The sequence below is a fragment of the Xiphophorus hellerii genome, chromosome 5 (genome assembly GCF_003331165.1).
Source record: "Xiphophorus hellerii strain 12219 chromosome 5, Xiphophorus_hellerii-4.1, whole genome shotgun sequence".
Lineage (NCBI taxonomy): Eukaryota > Metazoa > Chordata > Actinopteri > Cyprinodontiformes > Poeciliidae > Xiphophorus > Xiphophorus hellerii.
The window spans coordinates 22,714,304-22,738,112 of NC_045676.1; the positions used below are offsets into that span (position 1 = coordinate 22,714,304).

The following is a 23,809-nucleotide window of genomic DNA, read 5'->3' on the forward strand; positions in this document are numbered from 1 at the left end:
GGAGCTTCGGACGACAAGATCACGTCTCTCTGAGACGATGACATCACGAGAAGGCTGCCGGTGTTCTCGACAGAAAACACAACACACCCCAGTTCTGTAAATCCTCTGTGATTTATTCTGCCAAATATGTTCTCCTTTCATTTAACTAATGGTTATTTTAAAAATCGATTAATCAATTAATCAGATAAAAGTTGGAACATTCTGCAGATTTTTCACTTGAGCACTTTTTTTTATATAATATTAGAAATGCACTAAAATATGCAAATAAATAAACAATTCAATTCCTTTTTTAAATGAATAAATAATCATTTTAGGGGAAAAATGTTTGCTAAAAGTAAAAACCTCTAACATCAACATAAGGGCTATTAATGCTAAGTTTGCCTGACTTAGCATTAATAAAGTGCAGGGCTTATGTGTTCATTAATTTTTATTTATAAACCAATTACTAATTAGTTAATACATTTCTTTCATAAATTAATTTAATTTAATTATTGTTTAATAAGAGATTTTGCACATATGTTATAGGCAGAAAATATGTACAGATAAAGGTTTTCATTATCTTAAATACAAAATGTATATATCATTTGTACAGTTTTGGCTTAGTTACTGTTTTTCTTCAAGCACGTGGCCTTTTTCGAGTACAGTTAATCGATTACCAACTCAGTTATTTCAATAATTGATTACTCAGGATTAATCACTTCAACCCCACTCTTCATCTATGTATCCTGCTTTCTGTCTCCTTTCCCCTCTTCCTCTCTCCACTCACTCCCTCCTCACTCTGAGAGCTGAATAATGGGCCCGTTGTGTGGTGGTTTGGACGGAACTGATGGAAACCATCAGAGCTCGCCCTCATCACACACACACCCACGCCAACATGTGCTTAAATGCCCGTTCAATGAGTGGAAAAAGAAAAGTAATGCAAGAAAAAGATGTAAAGATGAAAAGAGGGAGGTAGTGGGAGCCCTGGGCAGTAAGCTGTAATTGAACTTAATGGTAGCGTGATTCGCATGTGTGCGCACTATGCAGGGCTTTTTTTAAGCGCCGCAGTCCGACTGACATACTCCTGGGATTTCAGCCTACTTACATTCAGACTAAACCGAGATTTTTCCTCCTCTGCTCTCTTTTCATCTTCCTCATTCACTTCTCCTCTCAACTCGGAGATGGGCGGCTCCAAATCCCCCCCTCTTTAACTTTATGCTCACAGAACCGACGGCGGCCCGCAACAGGGGAGACCTTCACGATGACTGACTAAAATGTTCAGCACTTGAGTCATTCCTCTTTTTGCTTCCAGTGACCCAGACTTTCTTAAAATCACTTAAAAAGATCCTGATCTATAAATATTCTCTTCAACATTTTTCTTTGAACCTTCACTGCTGTAAAAGAGACTGATCATCTTCTCTTGTGTTTTCAGCCTGAGGTTTTGTTTTTTATCCGCCGCTTGTTCACTTTTTAGGGCACACGGTTCAAAAATATACAAACATAGAAATAGAAAAATCCAAAAGGAAGCTGCACGAAAACTGAACGAAAACCACTACAAAACTTTGTTACAATATTAGTATACATACTGTATACGTAAATATAAAAAATACTAATGTTGTCTTCCCTGTAGATGGACTATTTATTAAATGATTTAACTGTGTCTAAGTTAAATTGCTGATTTCGATATTTAATGTAAATAAAAGGATGTGAAATTATGAGCTGGAGTAGAAAGCAAAGGAATTCATGAACCTTGCCACATTTGTCATATTAAAACCACAAACATCCATGTCTTGTGTTAGAATTTTATGGAATAGATTTAACACAAAATAAGACATAATTAAGTGCAACGAAAATGATATGTGGTTTTCAAGATTTTTAGAAATAATGTTAATGCCCCACTCATCAAAGTAAAACAGCAAAGAGTTAGGAATTGATACCATTTTTGCGTAAATATTTTTTATTTAATTCACTGAATCGTTTCTCCACGTTAGGTAAATGTACTCAGACTAAAGGTTGGATTAAAAATCTTGCGCCCTTTCTGTCATTTGTCTTACTTTTTATACATTATTCTTTACTTCAGTAAAAAAAAAAAGATAAAAATTTTTAAAAAGTTAATGACAGTTTGCAGCAAAGATTCGCCTTCTTTTGCAGGAGACAAATATCTTATCTTTCCTCATAAATGTGACATGTGAAATTCTCTCGTTTCAAGTTATGCTTGTGCAGGAATATTAAGGAATTAGAGTTTCACCACAATGACAAATGGATAAATAAGTCGAGATAAATGAGTCGAGGAGACGATGACGCAGCACAGTGTTTACTTACAGCTCTCGGAGGCCCGTGAGACGATCCAGCAGGCTGGTGTCAAGGGAGGAGATGTGGTTCTTGGACAGATCTCTGTGGGAAAAGAAAGAAACCCAATATGTCCACATTTAAAATAACCCCATGAACACATAACAACTCAAAAACACATCATCGTCATCAGTAGCCAGAAGTGAATTATGTAGGGTAATTATTTGGGATTAGGAGAACCACACGCTCAACCAGCGGAGTAACGAAAGACTGAAACATTTAATTAATGAAAGTCGAGATGGAGACGAGCACAACCCCAAGCAGAAATATGTGAGACACAAGTGTTCCCGCTGAAGTTTTATTCACTGTAATATGACAATAAAAATGACTAAATGCTTTCACTAAAAGCTAAGAAGTAGTTTCTGAACTCGTAAAGTTTAAAGCCAGAACAGAAACAGGAAACATGGACGACGTTGACTAATGAGGAAATAACACTACAAAGGTCAACTCCTCACATGCACCTGCTTTAAAGCAGCGTTTGTCAGGACGACAGCTAATTATATACATCTGCTTCATCCGCTCCTCTGGCTCTGCTCCTGAAGCAGCAGTAATCCCTCACTGATACGCTTTCACACAGTTCTCATTGCTTATCAGTGACAGGAAGAGGAGATCAGAGCCGAACGAGTGTTGAGGGTTCGGTTTGGTACTGAGCAAACAGAGCAGATCGGAAACCACTATCTTACTGTAAGGATGTTCTTTTCATTATTCATGCTAAAATACTGAACGTTCATGGCCTATAAGAGAGAAACGAAGTTAACCCACTTAATAACACAGCTTGGAGTGAGAAAAGTTTGAGATACTCAAATCTACAGTATTTTCAATCTCTGGATTTGTAATATTTAATATAAAAGAAGGAAAGAAAGGAAGAACAATCATTTTAATTATATGACAGAAAAACTGATTGAAATCTGCAGTTTCAAAATTTTGTTTTTTTTTCTCAGAATTTGAGATTTTATGGTTGAAGTTGGTAAAAATTATTCTTAGAAGTTGGGATATTTATGTGGGAAAGAAAAAAATTTGCACAGACCTGACCTCACAATCCAATATGGCTGTCTTGCATACCAACTTATGGTTGCAAAAAAGCGCGAGAAAAAACCCCAACAGCTTTATTTACACTTCTAAAAATCTTCATCCCATTTAAAATTTTGTGCCCTAATGATTTTAAAGCCTTCTTTCAGACATGTTCCTGCAGAAAAACGGAGAGAAATGCTCTGTTATTGGCATGATTTGCTGCCTTGGTTGCTGACAATATAAATGAAAAAATCCCACTTGTTTTCAAACCTGGAACTGGAACACAGTTAGGTTGGGTTTGACGCCATTTCAGGGTCAAAGTTCAGACCAAGCAGAATGAAACCACCATTATTTTGTCCCTGGTTCTGTGTATTGCACTTCATCACTGTTTGTTTTTACCTCACAAATAACTCAAAACAAAATCTCTTTTCAGATTAATGTGGAGTTTATCCCAATGTCTTGTCATATTTATTGAAATAACACTTAAAGACAAAAAGTATTTAATAATTTTTCAAATTTATTGATATTTATTAACGCTCTCATGGAACCAACATTGAAAAAAACAAACATATTTAAGCCACAATGTCAGTTTTCAGGGTTTGCATCATAAATTTATACTTAGGCCACAGTTTGAGCAATCGCGGATCTAAATGAATCTTTACAGAATGCCAGCCCTGCAGGATGCTGTTCGTTTTGCATGTGGTTTCGAATGTAATATAAAGCAAAGTGGCACTAAAAAGAAAATCTGAATCAAGCCTGTTTCCATTCATGAGCTGTGCTGTGTGGAGCAGCATCTGCAGAAAACTGGATTAGCTATGCTGAGCTTGTCAATTCTTTTCCTGAAAAAAAAAAGAATGCTAAAAAAACCCACTTCAAAAGAGCCTGAGTATATTTCTCCAAAGATGTTTACGATTTGTAATTTTCACATACACAAAATGCATTTTGTGTACACACACACAACCGCAAAAATGGAAATAAAAGAGTCTGCAGATAATATTTCAGAGATGTGTGGAGTTAAGTGACTTTGGTTTCCACTGTCGGGCTTCCCAGCAAAGTTTCAGCTGCACGTGAGAATGAAAATGCAAAAAAATATATGTCTAGGAACAAGAAGTATAAAGCTGCAGGCAGACAAAAACAGTCTGCTAATATGCAGCAGTGAAATAAATAACTGCAGTAAAGTGTCGCTCAGCAGGTTCTAAATTCACAGAAAACACACCAGAACCAGAGAAAAAGAAGGTTGGAGTGGATGGGATGGCACGCCTCTCTTTCTTCTCTCACACTCTTACTTTTCGTGTGTGTGTGAACAGAGTAGGACGCCCGTTCCCAAAAGGAAACATCTGTACATTCCAGACCAGCTGTGTAAGAAAAGATGGAGACCGAGAGACCGAACGAGAGAAAGAGAGAGAGCTCTGCTCTGCTAAAACCATCAGACGACGAGAAAAGGGAAGCAACGGGAACGAAGCCCCGCCCACTCCCCGATCGCTCAAGCATCACGTCGACAAAACCGGCCTCAAGTCACGGGTCTCCACCCGGCGTGTGTGTGTTTCTCACACCTAGAGTCAACTCAACAGAGACAACCAGAGATAGGACAGACAGAGAGAGAGACTATACGTATGTGTGCTTAACATGACCATATAATCTGACCTTCGGCACGACTATTAGCAACAGACTCCCGTTCTTTCTGCTACCCCTGGACACACATGGTTTCATTTATACACACACATACAGCGCCGAACACATATGGTTCTGTTTTGCTAACAGTGTGGCCAATGATCTAACAACTCCTTATAAGGCCTGTCTGGTGCCACTTATTCTGAGCTGGGAGATGAAAACACACACAGAAAATCCTCGCTGGCTCTGCTGTGTTTGGTCAGATGGGATGACAGGAGGAGCTGGAAGGGACAATGAAGGAAATATGGATGGAGAAAAAGGGGGAAAAAAGATGACCTAGCTGAAGAAATAATTAAGACAAAAAGCAATTACGAAACTGATATCCGTTTGTTCTTCTGCAACCCCCCCCCCCAAAAAAAAACGACATGTAGATGGCAGACTGACATCTGTTGCATCTTGGCAGCAAAGTAGTCCAAGTCCCGGTAAGTGAAGGCCAACGCTCCACTAATCCACTAAACACAGGCTCCTCTGTGGTGGCTTTCATCCCCTCGGCCTCTTTTCCTGATTACTGTGCTGCTCCCTCGCTCCCCCAGTCACTTCTCTGCTTGTTCTGCTTCCCCCAAAACTGCTAAGAGTTGGAAAGTCTGCGCTAGTAAGTCGACGGGTTAGCTGACACAGTCTGAACCAGAACTGGGGCTCCTACTGGAACTGTCAGATCAAAATGTAAAAAAGTTCCCAGATACAAATATGAAAACCTAAAATCTTGGTTTTTCTGGCGTTATCAGATTTAAAACACCACTGAGAGATGTATGTATGGGTGGATGAATAAATGGACTTTAGACAATGGGACAGGGACTAAATCATGACATTTCCATATATACAGACATTAAATACATTTAAATCAAATTCCATATGTTCCCAGATTTTTCTAGGAAGCATGGAGGTGAGGAGACAGCCGAGGCATCATGAGCCTCTATTGACTGATTTCCCTTCTGCAAACATGGAAAGTCTGGGATACAGATATTGGAAAAGGAGACATGCGATTAAAGAGGCTTTCTGGTCTAAAAGTCTATCATCTTGCCTCACATTTTGGCTCCTCTCCGCTCATCTTGCTCCTCTATTTAGAACATTTTGTCCAGTTTTCCAGCCGCTGCTGCGTGGGTTGTCCGATGTCCAGCTGGCAAGTGAAGGGCAGCTGTGCACAGCGGTCTGACACACTTAGCCTAAAAACGACGCACTCACACATGCACAGAGAACGGTACATGCAAATGATAACATCTGCAAGTAGAGGAAAAGAATCGGCCTGTTTATTGTCTTTGAGACTGTACCAGTCAAAAACATCTTTATTTATATACTGCAGACTTAGAAGACAGAAAATGCATGTCAGGACTGCAGTGGTGGATAATTTTGAGTGAAAATATCTATGCCGTTTGCCTGAAAAACAAAACTACCCCTAGCAGTACCAGTAACTATAAAAACGGTTATTATCCAAGCAAACTTGGAAGCAAACATAAACAAATGTTTCGAGTAAACTATGGCACAGTTGGAGCTGCAGCTTCCACCACTTGTCTGTTTGGATTTCCGACATGCAATGGATTTCGCAACGCACGCCAAATATATGTGGTGTAGTGAAAAGAGAGAAACCAAACTATCGTCTGCAGTAATTTCTGCATCAACAAATTATAACCGCCAACTTTAATCCCACTGAAAGAGAATCCTTAAGTAATATGAAATAACCGAAGCCGAGAAGAGAAAACACCACCATTCAACATTAAAAAAACAAAAACAAAAGAAAACATTCACGAATATATCAGTCGCCCAAAATGGTAAATTGCACTTTTTTTCCCCAACATTATGCGAGAAATAAATGGTTTTATAATTTGGATCCGGCTGTTTTGCATTGCTCCAATAGAGTTAGTTGCATCCGACAACGAGAGCTACACATCACAGCTGTATATCCTCATGCATAAAAGTCAGACACACCTCTTGCGTCTGACTTTTCACTCTAATCGGACTTTTTCCTGACACACAGGCTTTCACTCGAGGGTCACTCAATGGACCACTGGACTTGTGAGAATATGTACCAGAAATTGAGTCAACGAACATAAGCTGAATTTCTTGTTAGGACAAGTTTATTTATTCATTTATTTCAAACACGACAGAAGTATAAAGTCACACACACGAACAAGGAATGCAAAAGACACATATTTTTGTACCACGATAATCTTATCATGCTCAGAAAGGAGTAGGAAGTAGCAAGAAACTTATGAACTTCTACTCCACAAAAAACATACAATATTTTCAGACGGACTCTCATTAAAAAGTTTGATATTTTCTTCTCTACTTCTGATCTCCTACCATAAATAAGTACACTGCTTTTGTTTTCTGGAGTAAAAGATTTTAGTTCATATTTTCCCTCAAAATGGACGTGTCTCACTTTCCTACCGTGTTTCGGTTGAGCTGGTTGGTCTCACTTATGACATCCCGGCCAGATTAGACCCCTAGTCTACCTTGGTCAGACTCAGTCACAGGGACATTGCTAGCGGTCAGACACCAAATCGGATTCAGTGCGTCTTGGCCTCTAAGGATACCTTGATAAGAAGATCTTGTCCCAGAAGATTGTGTGATTTTAAAACACCACAACAGATCTCGTCACAGTGATTTCTTCCCAGTCAAGTCAAACCAGCTGCCATTTGTGTATGACTTTGACTGGTGGAGTTATAGTGCAATCTATTTTCACGAACCCTTTAAGCCTTTCACTCCTTTGTATTAAATGTTTGAGATTCTGATTTAGAAGAAAGACAAAAAATAGCTCTTGAATCGTAACAGAGTGGTGAGTAAGGACTCCCTGTTGAGATGGTTGACAACACTTAGAAAACCAAATAAGCCTCCACCACTTTTAAATAAATAGTGTACTTGTATTTTGAGTACTTGCACAAAAAAACAACATAATTTGAAAGCACTGTGGCAGTATTGTGACAGGTTAACCGTTAGCTGCTAATGATGCTAGCATTAGCTTAGTTGGTGCTATCCAAGAATTAGACCAGAATAAAAACTACAATATGTGAACCAGTCAACTAGAACATTGAACCCAATTCTTCAAAACAGTTTGTAATTTTCAAAATCGTTTCATTATTTGTGAAAACAAAACTAAAGAATTGTTAGTTTTACTAAAAGATATTGCCAAAATCTCATATTCACGAGCTGGATTGTGTTGTGACGCCCTTAGTATTAAAAAAAAAAAAAAATCGCTTAAACTGCTGCAAATGAGTGTTAAAAAGTTTGAAATGTTTTAAAGTACACTTCCTGTGTAGTTTTGGTTAACTTTTCTTCTTCCATTCCTGTGCAGAGGGAGTACTAATCACAAAAAACCCTGAAAATGCTCCATTATCCATTCATCCATTTTCTAACACACTTATCCTTGCAGGAACGAGAGAGGGTTTGGTGCCTACAATGCTCCATTACCGTTTTCTAAAATTGAACAAAGGTGCCATTAATTTTAATCTATGTTTTTAACGTCTTTGTTCTGTGTAAAATTACTTTGTTTTTGCTTGATTAGTCAATGAATTTACAATTTTGTGCCTTAGTTTAGCACTGAAAATAAGCTGCAGAGTAATTGCTAACTTCAGGGTTGTTGGTGACAAAAGATTAGCCAGTTGAGCTATATTTACAAATTGTTTGTATCTTTCTATCTCTTTCTTCTCTTCTCTTTCTTTTCATTTTTTATGGGAGCTCAAAATGCTGTTGTCCAGTTCCATAAAGTCTTCTTTTTGGTCCTAAGAGATGAGTCAACATTCTCATGTTTCCAGCGTTCCCATTTATTTGCCATGCAGTCATGCCACACATGAGGAGAACAGAGCAAAGAAGCAATTTAAAGACTCAACTCTTCATATAAACTGCTGCGACAAACACCAGAGAGCCTGTTATTAAGTAAGCCTCCAGAGCAGACGATGAGTGTGTCAGTGACCTTGACAGCAGATGTGACTGCTGAAACAATCTTTGGTGAGGATGATAAAAGTCTCAGCTCGGCGCTTCTATTTCATACCTGTTCACTTTGCTCTCTGTTCTCCCTGCTTCTTTGATCTGTTTCAGGTTCACTGGCCTGAAACCGAACTAAACTGGACCTGCAGTGACTTCCTCCCTGCAGATAAACAGCGGATCCAGACTGTGGTTTAAAATGAGAAGCCTCTGCAACATTTCTTCGGTTTTATGGCTTTAGCTGTTTTTTTTTCCTACTCTTTTAACAGTCTTGTACAAAGAAATGACTATGTAGGGAAATCTCCTCATTTACTGTTGGTGGATAAGACACATTCCTGAAATTAAAGCGAAAATGAAAAACATGTTCCATTTTTATTTTATTTATTTTTTTGGTGTGAATGTAAATTATGACAGAAAGAAAAAAACATAGCCAGTTCGCATTTCATTGAAATATTTGACTCGCCTGTTATTCTGTGCTTGACACATTCTCCGTTTCCACCCTGAAAACCTCTTATTACCATTCGGTGCAAGCTGTGCCGGGTGTTATTCTAGGATGTCTTCAAGTGTTTGAATCGCCACCCTTGTGTAGTGTGTGCCGACTCCAGAGACAAGATTCAACTCGAGCACAAACACACACCTACAAGGTCACGCGAAGACGACTCCTGCCGTATGGATACTGTCACTCTTTAGGAAACAGCAGTGATGAGCATCTGTGGACGTCAAATGCTACCTCCTTGAGTTAAATTAATGCAAATGTATATTTATTTACATAGCATGTGAGATACTGGTAACTGAAACTTTACATATTTTAATTAAACGTAGAGGTCAGACGTTTCCAAATATTTTTTTCGCTTAAAATTACAGATTTCATTCATATCCAGGCCAATCGGTCACCAGTATCAGTTTGGCTAAAGTTTACCTCATTATGAAGTCATTAGTTCCCATGCATGATTTGACAGGAGGTAATTGAAAATATAACTTATACTACGGCTGAAACGATTAATCAAAATAATTTAATCCATCAATCATTGAAATAATCTGCAACTAATTTAGGAGTGGATCAATTGTAAACTGGAGTATACAGACTCAGAAAAGGCAATTGGTTGAGAGAACATCGGAGCTGTAATTAAACTAAAACTATAAAAAGAATTTACATATTTTATATTTTAAGACAAAAAAATCCTTCTTTGTCTGTTACGTTGTTCTACACCAAACTCCTCAGGTGGAATAGTTTAAGCTTCAACCGTTTCTCATTCTGTAAAAAAAACTCCTAGTAAACATCTTTTGCTATCCAAAAAATAATCAACAAATCAGCACTACACCGATGTTCAGTAAACTCTTGACCTTCAGTCGTCTTTTGCAACAAATGTTCACTAAATGAGTTCTATCTTATTGGACTTTAGACATTAGAATGTTTATTTATTTAGTTAAAAAATAAGTAGAATTATTTAAATGATTAAATAAAAAAACCCTGCATTATATGCCAATTTTTAATCTCTTTAATTGATTAACTGTCAGAATAATTGACTGAATAATCAATTACTAAGATAATCATTAGTTGCACTCTAACTTGTACAAAACTAATTTAGAAAGAAGAAATGCTTTGTTAGCAGGCAGGATGAGATGATGACTGAAAAATTTAAAGACTCAACTTAAATGAGGGTGGAATAGAAAAGAGACAGAAACCCAAAGAGATAAAAACTTACAGTCAAACTCAGAGGACTGCTTTTTATTAAAACAAAGTTAACAAAGTGGCTTTTATTGGGGGGAGAAGTTTTGTAAGGGAAACTCAAACAAGAAACATCGATCTATCAGCTGAAGTAAACAAAAAACATTTTCACCATTAGCATTTCTTCATTTCTGTCAGACTTTTTAAAAGTCTTTCTCCTTTTGTCAGAGAAAAAAACAAAACTTTTCCAATGATGTCAAACAAGCCCTTTTTGATTTGAAAAGTTCCTAACTGAGATAAATGAGCGTAGCAGCCATAAAAGACTGCTTCAGATTGCAATGAAAGCACCGATTTCTCCTTCATGCTTTCTGTTGGAATAAAAAACGTCAAACTATCTTCCCTACAAAAATTCACTGGGACTTAACATTCAAAGTGATGCTAAAATCCGGCAGTAAACAGGCTTTTAATGCCTCGTATCAGTTTCTTTTTCTCTCTTTGAGGTTTGACCCGCCTGTTCTTACTTTGGTAGACGAGCTGTAACAGATGCACATGTGTTTGTGGAAACTTTGATTTAAGTCAGTAATATAATAAAGTACCTTCGCTGCACTGATATACTGCATTTTAATGCAGTTTGTTGTCTTTTTAATGTTCAAAACATTCACATTATTCTAAAGGTCATCCTACTCAGTTGGATTGTGAGTCCAATATTTATATTTCTGTTAACTACACAGCAACTGTGCCGCCATTATTACTCTTAATCTTGTTCTTTTATATGCATTTTTAATCCTTTCTGATATTTGTGTGAACTCATACACTTGAATTTCCCCACAGTGGGACAATAAAGATCAAGGAAACAAACTCAAATAAAGGTCAATTAAAGGTCTATCATTGTAATGTATGTTTTTATGCCTTTTATTATTAATTATTTTACTATTACTGGAGCAATGCAACAAAATGAACAATACGTACATTTTAAACATGCAGCTCAGTGATAATAAAGTCTGTCAATGACTATGTCTAAAGGCCATTTCTACTCTATTGTATCTTTGTTTATCAAATCATGCAGTACTGTGACAAAGTTATTGCCTCCTCCTCATATTCTTCATATTTGCCTGTCTGTGTTTCAGAATGTCAAACCAATTTAAATATTAGTCAAAGACGCAACTGAACACAAAATGCAGTTTTTAACTCGGGGGGGAAAAAGTAGTAAGGGTGAAAAATAAAATCAGAACTTAGATGTGGTTGATCACACCCAGGTTTGATTACTGCCTTAGTTAGAGACAAAATGACAAACATCTTCCTTTTGCAACAGAGTCTGAGAATAATCTGAATATGCTGTGAATTCACAGCTTAAGAGTTTCCTCAGGTGCAATTTAGATTAAAGAAATAAGCATCAGAGCAGATGGAGTATTACTCTAGTCAAACACAATAAAAACAAGCTAATCATATTTTCAGTTTGGTTCCCACCCAAAATGCATCAAATACAAATAAAACTATAATGTCTTTTTGTCCCCCTCCCACACTGTTGAACCACCAGATGCAGGTTCTGGATCCATCCAGTAAAAACAAAACCTTTTTTTACATTAGACCAACACTGAGCTAATGGACACAGACAGGGAAGAAGACATTGAGCTCCATCTTAAGTCCGCCTCATTTCTTGCCTCATGTTCTCCTTTACAACCAGCTGAAATGTCTGAACGTCTGCGAGTGATGTCATGGGTTACGTTTGCCATGGAAACCAAACAAATTCTCCCTTGCGTATTGTCAGAGCGCCCAACCTTCCCCACTCGATCTCCGTCTGCAGAGTGTGTGGATGGCTGTAAGGTCAGTGGCCACCTCTGGATTAGGAGGCGAGGTCGGGCACGCAGTGAAAAACGAAAGTGGAGAAATTTTTTTTTTACATTCAGTCCCATGTGCTGCGCAGATGTATCGTGACTTGCTGCAATCTCACATTGAACCAAGTAACCCAGCTCCAGTTAAATGGCTGTGGCGCATCTCTGTGTATGTGCATCCTGCTGCCATGGAAACACCACAAACTTCATCAGAGTCAAACAGACACGACCTTGATATGCTAAGCAGACAGCAGGTTGCAATAAACAAAATTGCTATACAACACAAAACAAAAAAACACTATCATTCCTTTTTCTTTACTCATTTATATCTAGTAATATTTAAATTACGTGCAACATTACACCTACATTATGGTTACAATCGTATTTACTAATATTTAACATTGTGAATGGAGTAGCTTGTCAACTAATAAGCAATTTTCCCTTGGAGATAAATAAAGTTTATTCATCCATCCATCCATTTTCTAACACCCTTGTCCCTAGTGGGGTGGGGAGGGGTTAAAGTTTATTCTATCCTATTTTTTAAAGGTAATTTTTTCAGAGTCTTTTGCCTTGGGACAAAAGCGTATTGTCCAACTTTCCTTGAAGCAATCTGCATACGAAGGAAAGGCACTTCAAAAAAAAAAAACACTGAAGCGGTTTCCTTTCACTAGCATTTCCCAAAAATGACTTCAGAGCTCCAAAATTCTCTAAAAAAGTGTTATGAGATTTTATTATGTGTGTGGGTTGGAGCAGATGGGCCAGTGTGGAGTATGAGGGCTTTTTTCCCCCCCCTCCAACTTCCTTCTGCAGAGCGTTACAGCACTCTGCTGCCACTCAATTTTTTTTCTTCTCTTTAACGAAGAGAAGAAAAAAAACGGAGGGCGTATCCACCGTATTTACATTTGGGGCCAGATAGAGGCACAGCCATTGAGGCGGTTTTGAAACGCATTAATTCACAAATATATCGTTCTTGTAAAGCTGGACAAATGCCAATCTTTTGAAAGCAGCAACTGGGCCCTTCAAAACAGGACCACAGCTGATGTTGAGAAGGAAAACATAAAAAAAGCACCACTTGTGTTATATATCTACACAGAAACAACACTGTGTTTGTGATGGAAGGCAGAAATCTCAACTGTTTCAATTTCTGTTTCCAGGTGTCTGCTTTGGCTCCTTGTTTCGTTTAGCAATCATATCAAAGCCAGCTTGTGCTCCAGTTGCATCCCAGGAACCCGTCACAATCATTGTTTATCTCAGAGACCAGGCTGTGAAAAATAACCTTAAAAAAACAAAAAAACATCATAACTCCACTGTGTGATGCTTGAAGTGGGTTGTGGAGGACAGAAATGTCAACAGGGCAGAAGAAGATGCGTGATGGAGATCTGATTCAGCGATGAAACTGAAAACCAAGCAGAATCCAGCAGTGAAAGAAAGAAACCAAGGAGCTTGAATGCTGTGGAGATGTGGCTTTGTGAACCAGTTGAGCCTAAGAGAAAACTAAATGGAGACACGTAGGATCTAACTAAATCTAAGGACCAAAATCTACATAAAGAGACATGGGTGAATTACAAATGTATTTAGATCATTTTAGTTTTATTGTCATTAGGGCCTGTCCATGTTAGTGCACAAGTGGGAACAAAATTGCAAACACCTGTGGATCATGACGTACGCCTATTTATGCAGTTAAGCACTGCTGCCACACATTTGCCAGTATAAGTTGAATAGATCTTAACTATAGAGCGGAGACACGCTGACGGATGTACAAAAAATGTAAAGAACTGCAGAAATCATTCCGTAGAAGGAGGCCATGTTGTATTGTTTTCTTATACTTTCCATGATGAGTTTGAAACTTTGAGTTTCTTCCAGTTAATTTAGCTGAAATTGTGACTGAAACTTTAAATTGAGCACATCACGATTTACAAGTATCAATACTGTAAATATTTAAAGCTTAACATTACAAATCTGCTTCATGTAAAAATAAAAGTCACTGCGTGAGGGTTTCAACAGGCTTTTTCCAAGAAGAAACTCAAATCCGCAAATCCTGTTGCTGTCCTCAGACTTTAATTAAACTCTGCCAATTTTAAGTTAAAGTAACATAATTAAATCAATGACACGTTCCATTGAGTCCTATAAGTCGTATCAAGTATAATGTACCCAATTATAGAAATTTACAATCTAAGTTAATTTTAGTATTTTGTACAAAATAATTAACAAGTAGAATAGACCATTTGAAAAGGAACAGATTAAATAGTTTTTCCTTTACATCGTAATATAAATAATCTAAGTAAGTTGCTGACATGTTGGGAAAAAATCTGTTATAAGCATATGAAGGAGCTACATTGTTATCATAATTAAGCTTTAGAAGGTCAAAGCTGTAAAAATTTTTTACAGTCTACCGTATATTGAAGTAATGAGGACTCAAATGAAGGAGACACGTCCCGACAAAATTAAAAACTCAAATATGAATCAACATCCAGGACCAAAATGAAAACATGTGACAAGAACCGAGCAGGAAACAAAGCGGCAGCAGAACTGCACTCGGAAAATAGAAAAACGACAAGAGTTGTGTGACGGCCGGACGAGTGACAGGTGTGCTGATTGTTGTCGACGGGAGGTGAAACTTGAGAGAACCGAGGGAAAATGAAGGCAACAGAGAATAAACAAACCTACTCAATATTGGAAAAGGGAAACCAATCAGAAAAGCATACAAAACACAACATTAAGAAGAAAACCCTAACATTATGTACGGCAAAACCGAGAATTGGTATCTTCACCCACCATCTAAATCTTCTGAAAACCTCTCAGCCACCAGATGACTTTGCTTACCCAGCTTTTTTTACTTGATGCTTAAAGGAAAGTTTTTCTTGATTTTACCAGACGTAGTCCTTTCATCAACACTGTCATTTCAGCTCCAAATATACTCTAACGATCAAATGCCCATTGATTGCACATGCGTCTGTTCAACAAATCTTCTAATAGTGAAGAGTCTGTCAAGTTGTCTCTAAAGATTGTGTCACATTTGTAAGGACAGGGGATGTGTGTGTTAGGCTGCTTATTCAAAATCACTTATTGAGTTGGACAATTAATGAGAAACAACATATTGGTAACTTACCAGTTTACCCAGTGAGGGTTGAACAATACAGAGCTACATCAATCCAGCACCTCCTCCACATGCTGGTCACCAGGTCGGCCACACACTACCGTGGGACTGTGCTTCTACTGGTACTCTAACAACATGCCCACAACCTCTCAATGCGGCTGAGTTCAGAACTACAGGGAAGAATGGGAACGCAATCCAGAAAAGGTGCAACTCTGGACGACGTTCTGTCCGAGGTAGTTTCAGTTCTGCGCTGGCCGGTGAAACACAAAAACTTCAAAGCAGTAGTTTGCCATGAGGTGCGTTTTTTTTGGGGGGGGGGGGGGTTTCTGTGTTTTATTTTTCCTTTTGATAAAGTTCCTGAGTGGCTATTGGTGAACATCTTTTGACTGCATTACATCAATCGAAACGGCTGCACGTTTACAAAAAAAAACAAAAAACAAAAATAGAAATAAAGCGCCACAATACAGACAAAAACTAATCAGCTAATCTGAGCTGTTCTCATTACGTTTGGGTCAGCAGTTAGTTTCTAAAATGCGGACAAACTGCATTATTTGGGCTAATTTGAGTCCATCAGAACCACAACCGTGAAAGTTCTCCTTTGCTGAGTGATTCTACAAACATCATCGGAGTCTCGACCACGGCTCCTCCACGCTGCTGTCTTTACTCACGCCCACAATAGCAAAGAACAAACGCTAATAGAGACAAGAACCGAACCAGACGAGAAACGGTTAGAGTGAGACTTAACAAAAGAGAAATGGCATTGAGACTTTCTCCTGTGATGACAAACATGTTTTCCAGTGAGGGAAAACCTGTTGGAGAATTTGGTGTAGGTGAAGTGTTTGGTTGGTGCAACCTTCATATTAAATGCGATGTTTGTGGAAATAAACAACGAAATAAAGAACCCAAAGATGCATTGATCCAAGCGAGACAGAAAAATAAGTCAACCAAACAAAAACGTAATTTCTCTTGCATGAAGTATATTTCCTAAACTAACAGAACAAAGGGATGAGACAGAAAACAAGTAGCAGGTTTTTAAATCATAGGTAAATAGGTAACACATTGCAGACACTGCAGATGAATAATTATAAGCCTAAACATCTATTCTTGCATAATTCAGCATAAGACTTTCAGTGTCTTCTTCTGGTAAAATGAGCCAGATACCTAATTAATAAATGTCTATAGAGTTCGCAGTCAATCACCTACATGGAGCAAGCTGATAATTAACATCTCAGTAAAGCCTCAAACGTTACAGTCAGTTATTCTCACCCGAATGGGAATCTGTCTGCAATTAATGAGACACTTAGCAAGTTGCTCATCTTCTCTTATGCAATTGGTATCGATAACATTCAAGAAAAATATGCACATGTAAAATGAGCCAACATATACATTCTGTACATGGAGCAGAGATTGATTTTCTGCCAAAAAAAAAAGGAAAAGAAAAACATGATGTATGTACTACGTAGCTTTTTATGTGACGTTTCCAGCATAACCAAGACCTTAAGTAAAAAGTAAAGCAGTGATTACATATGAGCCAGAGCAAGTTAAGATTTTAGGTTAAATAAAGACTATATACAGAGTGAAAATAAATAATGGGTAACATATGGCTTCCAACAGCACAGAACATAATGTTCTCTCGCTGACCAGACTAAAAACTCAGGACTGATCCACACCGCAAGCAGCAGCTTTAAGGTTTAGGTGACCACTTATACACAAACACACACAAGCTTCACATACTACACATGCAATAATACATCACATACTAAAACACACACGCCCACCTCCACGCCCACCCGCAAGCACACACACCCACCCGCAAGCACACACAATGTCATCAGTTATTTGACCTTTGAAACCCATATCTAGCATTACCCAAAGAGCAACTCACAACTTTCTATATTTAATGCTCATTTGGATGGCTTCATGTTTCTTGTTCCTTTAAATCCCAGTTTCCTTTCCAGCTCAATATATTCCACAGTCCAGATGACATACAAGCCAAAAAGACGACATTCATCCAAACATAGCATCTATCAGCAGTGACTATATCTAAGTGTCTGATATGGTAATAATTATTTTGATAGTTACTGAGATGAAAACATGATGAAAATATAATAGGATCCTATGAAAAAGGACTATTAATGCAAAGATGCTCCATAAATGGGTGCATACACAAAAATTGACATAAAGCTTGACAGAATATATTAAGAATCATGAAGAGAAAAATAATGCATTAAAAAAAGCGAACACAATAATGTGGTGAATTAACTTGATTTCAGTCAGAAGTAGCAAAATACTATATAAAAGAAAATAAGAAAAAAAAAAAGAAATTGTACTCAAACATTTATTGTTATTAGATGTGAAACTATTGTTTTTATTGTTGTTGTAAAGCAAATGATGTGAAGTGGTAAGACTTGGTTAAACTATTTGGCTGTCCCAGAGCCGGTCCAAGATTTTATGGGGCCCTAAGTGACTTTGATTTTGGGCCCCAATTCCAGATTGCACTAGTTCTTAAATAAATGACAGTAAATAAACATTTAGAAAAACCTATTTCTCTAACTTACTGATCTGTTGTACGGACAGCAGTATTTGAGGTAAGGTTTAAAAAAAAAAAAGGCAACTAAAACCTCTAAATGTTTCACAGTTACAATGTCAGATATCTTGGCAGAGTACATTTTGTAAAAGAGGCTGCCTATCAGCTGGCTGAAACACCACACTTTTCTTTCACTTCCAAGGAAGACATGTTCAGCTCAGAGAGTCATGGTGTGAATCTAAGTCACTCCTAATAAGTTACTTGAGTCAATAAGTAATGAGTCACTTAATAGTGACTCATAATAAGGTAATTCTATTTAAAGACATGTTTATTTGTTTATAGTTAAAATAGAGTGAAAAAGACACTAAATTATGCAACGTCCTTTTGCTTTTAAATTTTGTGAAAACACAGAAATCGTGTTGTGATTTTTAACTCAAGGTTAAATTTATTCCGTTAGTGTCGTTCTGACCATAGAAGAAGAGCATATCCAGCAGAAACAGTGAGGAGGAAGCACTTGAATATTTTTATTATGAGGTTTTTAGATACATAGTCGATTAAATAAATAAATGAATGACCCTTATCAAATGATAAATATTTCCCTCTGTATTATTATAACTATTGTATTCCTGCTCTAGGTCCAAAATAAATTAAAATTTTTGAGAATTATAAATAATTTCTTTAACTTCAAATTTGAGATATATATTTTGTGCGAGAGGTGAAACACTTTTGGAGAAAAGGAAGCAAGTCTCGGGGCTCGATGCAGAAACTTTTTCGCTAATTCCTCGGGCCGGCTCTGAGATAACCGATATTTATGTAGTGCGTAACTGTTTTTTTTTTTTTTGCTTTTTCATCCTGTGAAATACTCACAGTGCGTTGACGGTCGGCGGAAACTCAGCAGCCGCTGGGGCCCTTTCCAGTCCGAGGCTGGAGCAATTAACGACGCAGAGCCGCTGGGGCCCCACTGGCGCACAGCTGCAGTTAACGGGACAGGGGCTGCAGCTGCCGCCGCCGCCGCCACCGTGCGGCCCGGAGCCCCACACCTCCAGGCAGCACAGCGCCACAAGCAGACCGGGAAAGAAGCTAAACCTCGGGACGCAGACGCCATGTTCTCGCTTGGATAAAGTCTGTCCATTTCCAAAAGGCATAGCTCACTCACATCTCATCGCCTCTGATGGTGCTAAGTCCCCTCAGGCTGGGAGGAAACAAAAAAAAAAAAAAAAAAAAAGAAAAAGAAGAAGAGGAAGAAAAAAACACGCGTTTCCACTTTTCACGGCTTTCAAGTAAAGAGAGTAAAATAAAAAAAGAGGGATACACTACTGACTTCGTAGTCCGCTTTTGTCTTCACGCAGAGTTATAAGTTTTTTCCTGATCAAACCCCCCTCCTCTGGAAATCTAACGGAACGTCTCCAGAGTCTTTTCAGGGAGGAGAAAAAAGTTTGGGAGAACTTCCTCTCTCCTCCTCTTTCCACTCCGTGCAGTTCCCACAGCCACCGCTGAGATCCTGGGAGAATGACAGAGGAGGAATCTTATTACTGCGCGTTTTTCACATGACGACTTATTTTAGCCACCACTTGAATTAAACTACGGGCCGATTTTTAGGTTGATGTTGTTGATTCTTCTGGGTAAAATTACGGAAACCTTTTAAATAAATGATATTGAACATGTCATTTATTTCAGTAATTCAACTCACTAAGTACTGAGGATTCTTTCCCTTAACAGCTAGTGAAAACATGAAATTTGAGAATAAAATATTGGATCAGACTAATAAAAGACATTTTAGTAGAGAAAAGTATGTTAATGCAGTTAGAAACTGCATTTAACACACAACAAACTCACATAATTGCAAATACAAGCTCAAATACTATAGAAACTACATGAGTGAATTCACTGCCTATCTTATTCACTCATTTAACATTAAATCAGACTACATGTTATGTTTTGGTTAATAATGTGATTGTTTTCTTTTTGCTAAACGCAGCAATAATAGGGTCATAAAAGGGTCATTTTTGTACTTATTGACTTGTAAAACCTGATCTTTTTAACCACATAGAGCATTCACTCTTTAAATATGTCAAAGTCTTCATTAAGTAAACAGAGTATGATCAAAGTGTTTCAGGACTGGGCCAAATGTCCTCTTTTTAAAAAAAAATAAAACACATGGTCACCCTTCACAGTGCAGTTTTCTATGTATTTTATTTTGCACCACTGTCACATAAACAGTTTCATTGTGCTTCAAAATTGTCAATAAATGCTCTCTTGATCCTGATCTTTTTCAGGCTGTGCAGTCAGTGCTTGAGACAGCTATCTCAAAGAGGACAGGTTGTTGTTCCCCTGCAGGACCTCATCAGAAACCCGCAGAGACGTGAAACAAGATGAGATTCCAGGCCTTCGGGGGGATCTGTCATGGAGAGCAGAGTTTTCTCTACACAGCGACATTTTACATGGTTGTGCTAATTTGCATTGAGAAGTTTCAGCTAAGTTGACGAATTTAGAAATCGGTCTGAAAACCTTCGTTCTTGCGAGCTAAGATAGGAATGAAGAATTTAAACAGAAAAACCAAATGCAGCAAAATTAGATGTTGATTACCCAAATCACCAAATCTCTGATTGTTAAACATTGTGTTCCCATTGCATTCCTGTCGCAACCTGGCATTATGTTCTTGATATTGGTCACATATGCAATTGCTCATCAAAATGATTAGAGAATGGGTCATAAGCACTTATCAGTTGCACTTTCAACATTTTTCTTCTATTAGGAGTCTATGAGTCTGATGGGGTTTTCCTAAAAAATAATTCCTTATTTGGGAAAATGAACTCTCATCATTGTGCTGTGCTTCCGAAAGAAGCTCTTAAAAGTGTCTCCTTTCACAGCTAATGTTTACATTTTCATTCTTATCTTAGAATCTATTGAACTGATTTGTTGATTGTTCAATTATAACCAAATTTCTAACAATTTGTGGGTTAAAAACAGATTTAAAAAGTCCCACCCTAATTCCACTGGGTAAGGACTGTAAAACAGTACTTGTGTTGGAAATGGTATTCCATAAAAAAAACTCACCTCATGTTACAGCAACATTGCTAAAGTACACAGTCAATGTTTTTGTTCCCAGTATTGGAAATCTCAAACGGACAAGCGTTTCCCCATGCCAGATTAAACTACAGCGACTGCTGAAAATGTGACAAATGTGAAAGGCAGGCTTCAGGACCAAACACTCCGCCCCGCTCACATCTCTCTTTCTCCCTGCAGTGCTTCCTGAAGCTGTGCGTGGCACGTGTTTGAGGCGTTTCCCGGGTGTTTGACTTGGCCGGGTCCCACCGGTTCTCCCTGCAGGCATCTGGTGCTTTGCACAAAGAAAAGAATCACAGCAATATCACTCTTCCCTTATCCTCACTGGCGTCGGCTCACTATTAAGTTTGTACAGTGGAGGCAAAACACGTGTGGAAGGAGGCACAAAATGTTCCAGCTCAGGTAAATATTTAAGTGACTCTGAAGGTGTTTGGGCTTTCATTTTTTATTGTTGTCCTTTTCACTTTTAATCACAAATAAAAAAACCTTTAATCAGGTTTAAGATCAAAAGCTGTGGCCAAAACTGGCAGCATACAGAGAGTGGAAGCAAAAATATTGCCTGAAGGATTGTACTATACAAACATTTACAGACCTTGTCAAACTCCATCTAAAAAGTGACTTGAGTTTTATTTTTCCTTCTTTCAAATAAAATAGTAAAGAGTTCGCAGTGAGCCAAATGTTATGGTAGATCATGGTGCCAGTACATGAAGTTCTGTTCAGACTGAAATCTGCTCTCCATTCTCAAAACAAACGATGCATCATCCTGATGTAACCAATGATCCCAGACATATTCTCTTGCTTTCATTGATTGCTTTATGCTTTCTTTGTATTTTGTATTTTTAGGTTTGAAAATCCAGCAAGCATACAGAAGCAAAGATTTTTAAAATCAGCTGGTTCACTTGAAGTGATGTTTTGTTTTTAAAGACTGATTTAGTTTTTAAGATCCCGACTAATTGAAAACAACAGTTTTTATAATGAGCTTAACCTCACTAATAAAAGACAAAAACGTTCAATATGACAAATATTATCTTAATGTTCAGCTTTTGAGAAACCTAACCAAAAAAAAGGATGTTTTTGAGTAGATAGCAAAGCCTTTTAGGGACTTTTAATTTGTTAATTTGCTATTGAATCACTGTTAATGTGTTTCAGATTAAGGTAGAACATGGGGTTGTCCCCACAAAATTCTTAGAGAAAAACCAAACAGGAACAGATGCCTGACAACTCTGCATTTATTCAGCTTTGAAAGCTTTTGTCAACAGTCTGCCCACATTAAAGAGGTCATTGTTTAATTTGAATTAAACTTTCAATTCCCATTTATCTGCTCACATAAAATCAGCAGTTGTAAATTTATCACAAACCTTCTGAGGAGGACAAATTGTGTGGAAAGCTGATTTTAATCTCCGTAGTAAATTTCTGTCACAAGAACATCCCAAAAGTTTCTGTGTGAGTATTTCTGGTAACTTTATAAAAGCGGCAGATGAATGCAAACATCAGGGTTTCATCAGAATGCATGTAATTGGAGAGATAATTCAGACCAGACGACAGCTTGAAATGTAATCTAATCTCTTATATGAGTTCAATCTCAAGGCGTCACTTAACAGAAATGTGTAAATAAACTGAAGCAGTCTTATCAAGGCGGAGCTTGATAAGACTGATTTACTTTGATAAAACAAAACCGTATTTAGGTCATAATGAAGTGTTTTTAAGTCATTTTCTTACCTACCTGGTGAGTTATAAATGTCTGTCAGTGTTTGACTCACTGACAGATGAAATTAATAACAGAGCTCAGGTTTGTCAGACAGTGAAGCGCATCTCCATGCCCTTTAATTTTACACAATTTTTGCATATATATATTAAAAGCTGATACATCCTTTTCAATGCATCTCCGCCACCTAATCTGTCCGGTTTCTTCCTGACTGAAACACTCGCACATCAAACTGGGTTCTGTAAATACAACCTGCAGGGTTGTTGGAGCCAGTTGGTGTATTTTGTACTTTTCTGGCCTGAACTGGTCCAGTCTGGACAGGCTGAAGGTAAAATGAGCTCGGCTCCTGTTTGGTTATGGGGAGGGTCCACCCATCAGCCAGGAAAACGGCACTTACTGAGGTCTCTGCCTGTGTTATTGTAGCAGTGCAGGAAGAAAGGGGGAGCTGGGGTGGAGCCTGCAGACAGACAGATAGAGGAAGGGTCTCAACAGACAGATGCAGGCATTTTGGAAAGTGGTGAACCAAAAACAAAGATCAAACTAAACACGCAAAGGCATATAAATACGACACAGACAGAAAAGAGCACTGACCTAAATCCATTCAGTAAAACAAAAAGTTTTAAAAACCTTTCTTACTTTTTAAAGTGTTAGATTGCACCAGGGGACAAGTTGCAACTAAATCAGTCCATCATGTCTACAATGCTTGTTGCTTTATTTCTTTTGATAGATGCAGTTAGATTATTGCAAGAAAGTCCAAGTAGTGGAGGGAAAATATGATCTTGCAGTTGCTTCTGCTCTTTATTTGAAAAAAGAAAATGTTTGAACTTGCTGGTCATCTGGTGCCTCCATGTGGTATTCGAATGACATTTTAACTAAAAAAACAAAAATAACTCCATAACAATCAGAAGAAAATTTTAGAGGCAAAATAAGAGGGAAAATCAAATTTTGCTGAATTTCTTTCTTTTTTTTTTTTTTTACTGTTATT

The 23,809-nt window shown here is 37.8% G+C and overlaps 1 protein-coding gene across 1 annotated transcript in view; it reads right to left on the reverse strand.

Moving 5' to 3' along the window:
- Positions 1-19,525, reverse strand: part of pkd1a (polycystic kidney disease 1a) — a 74,521-nt gene extending 54,996 nt beyond the window's left edge. The window contains exons 1-2 of the mRNA XM_032562757.1: positions 18,921-19,525; positions 2,302-2,373 (exon numbers count right to left, since the gene is read on the reverse strand). Coding sequence (XP_032418648.1) covers positions 2,302-2,373; positions 18,921-19,198 — 350 coding nt within the window. The 5' untranslated portion in view covers positions 19,199-19,525. The remainder of the gene's footprint in view (positions 1-2,301; positions 2,374-18,920) is intronic.
- Positions 19,526-23,809: the final 4,284 nt, after the last annotated feature.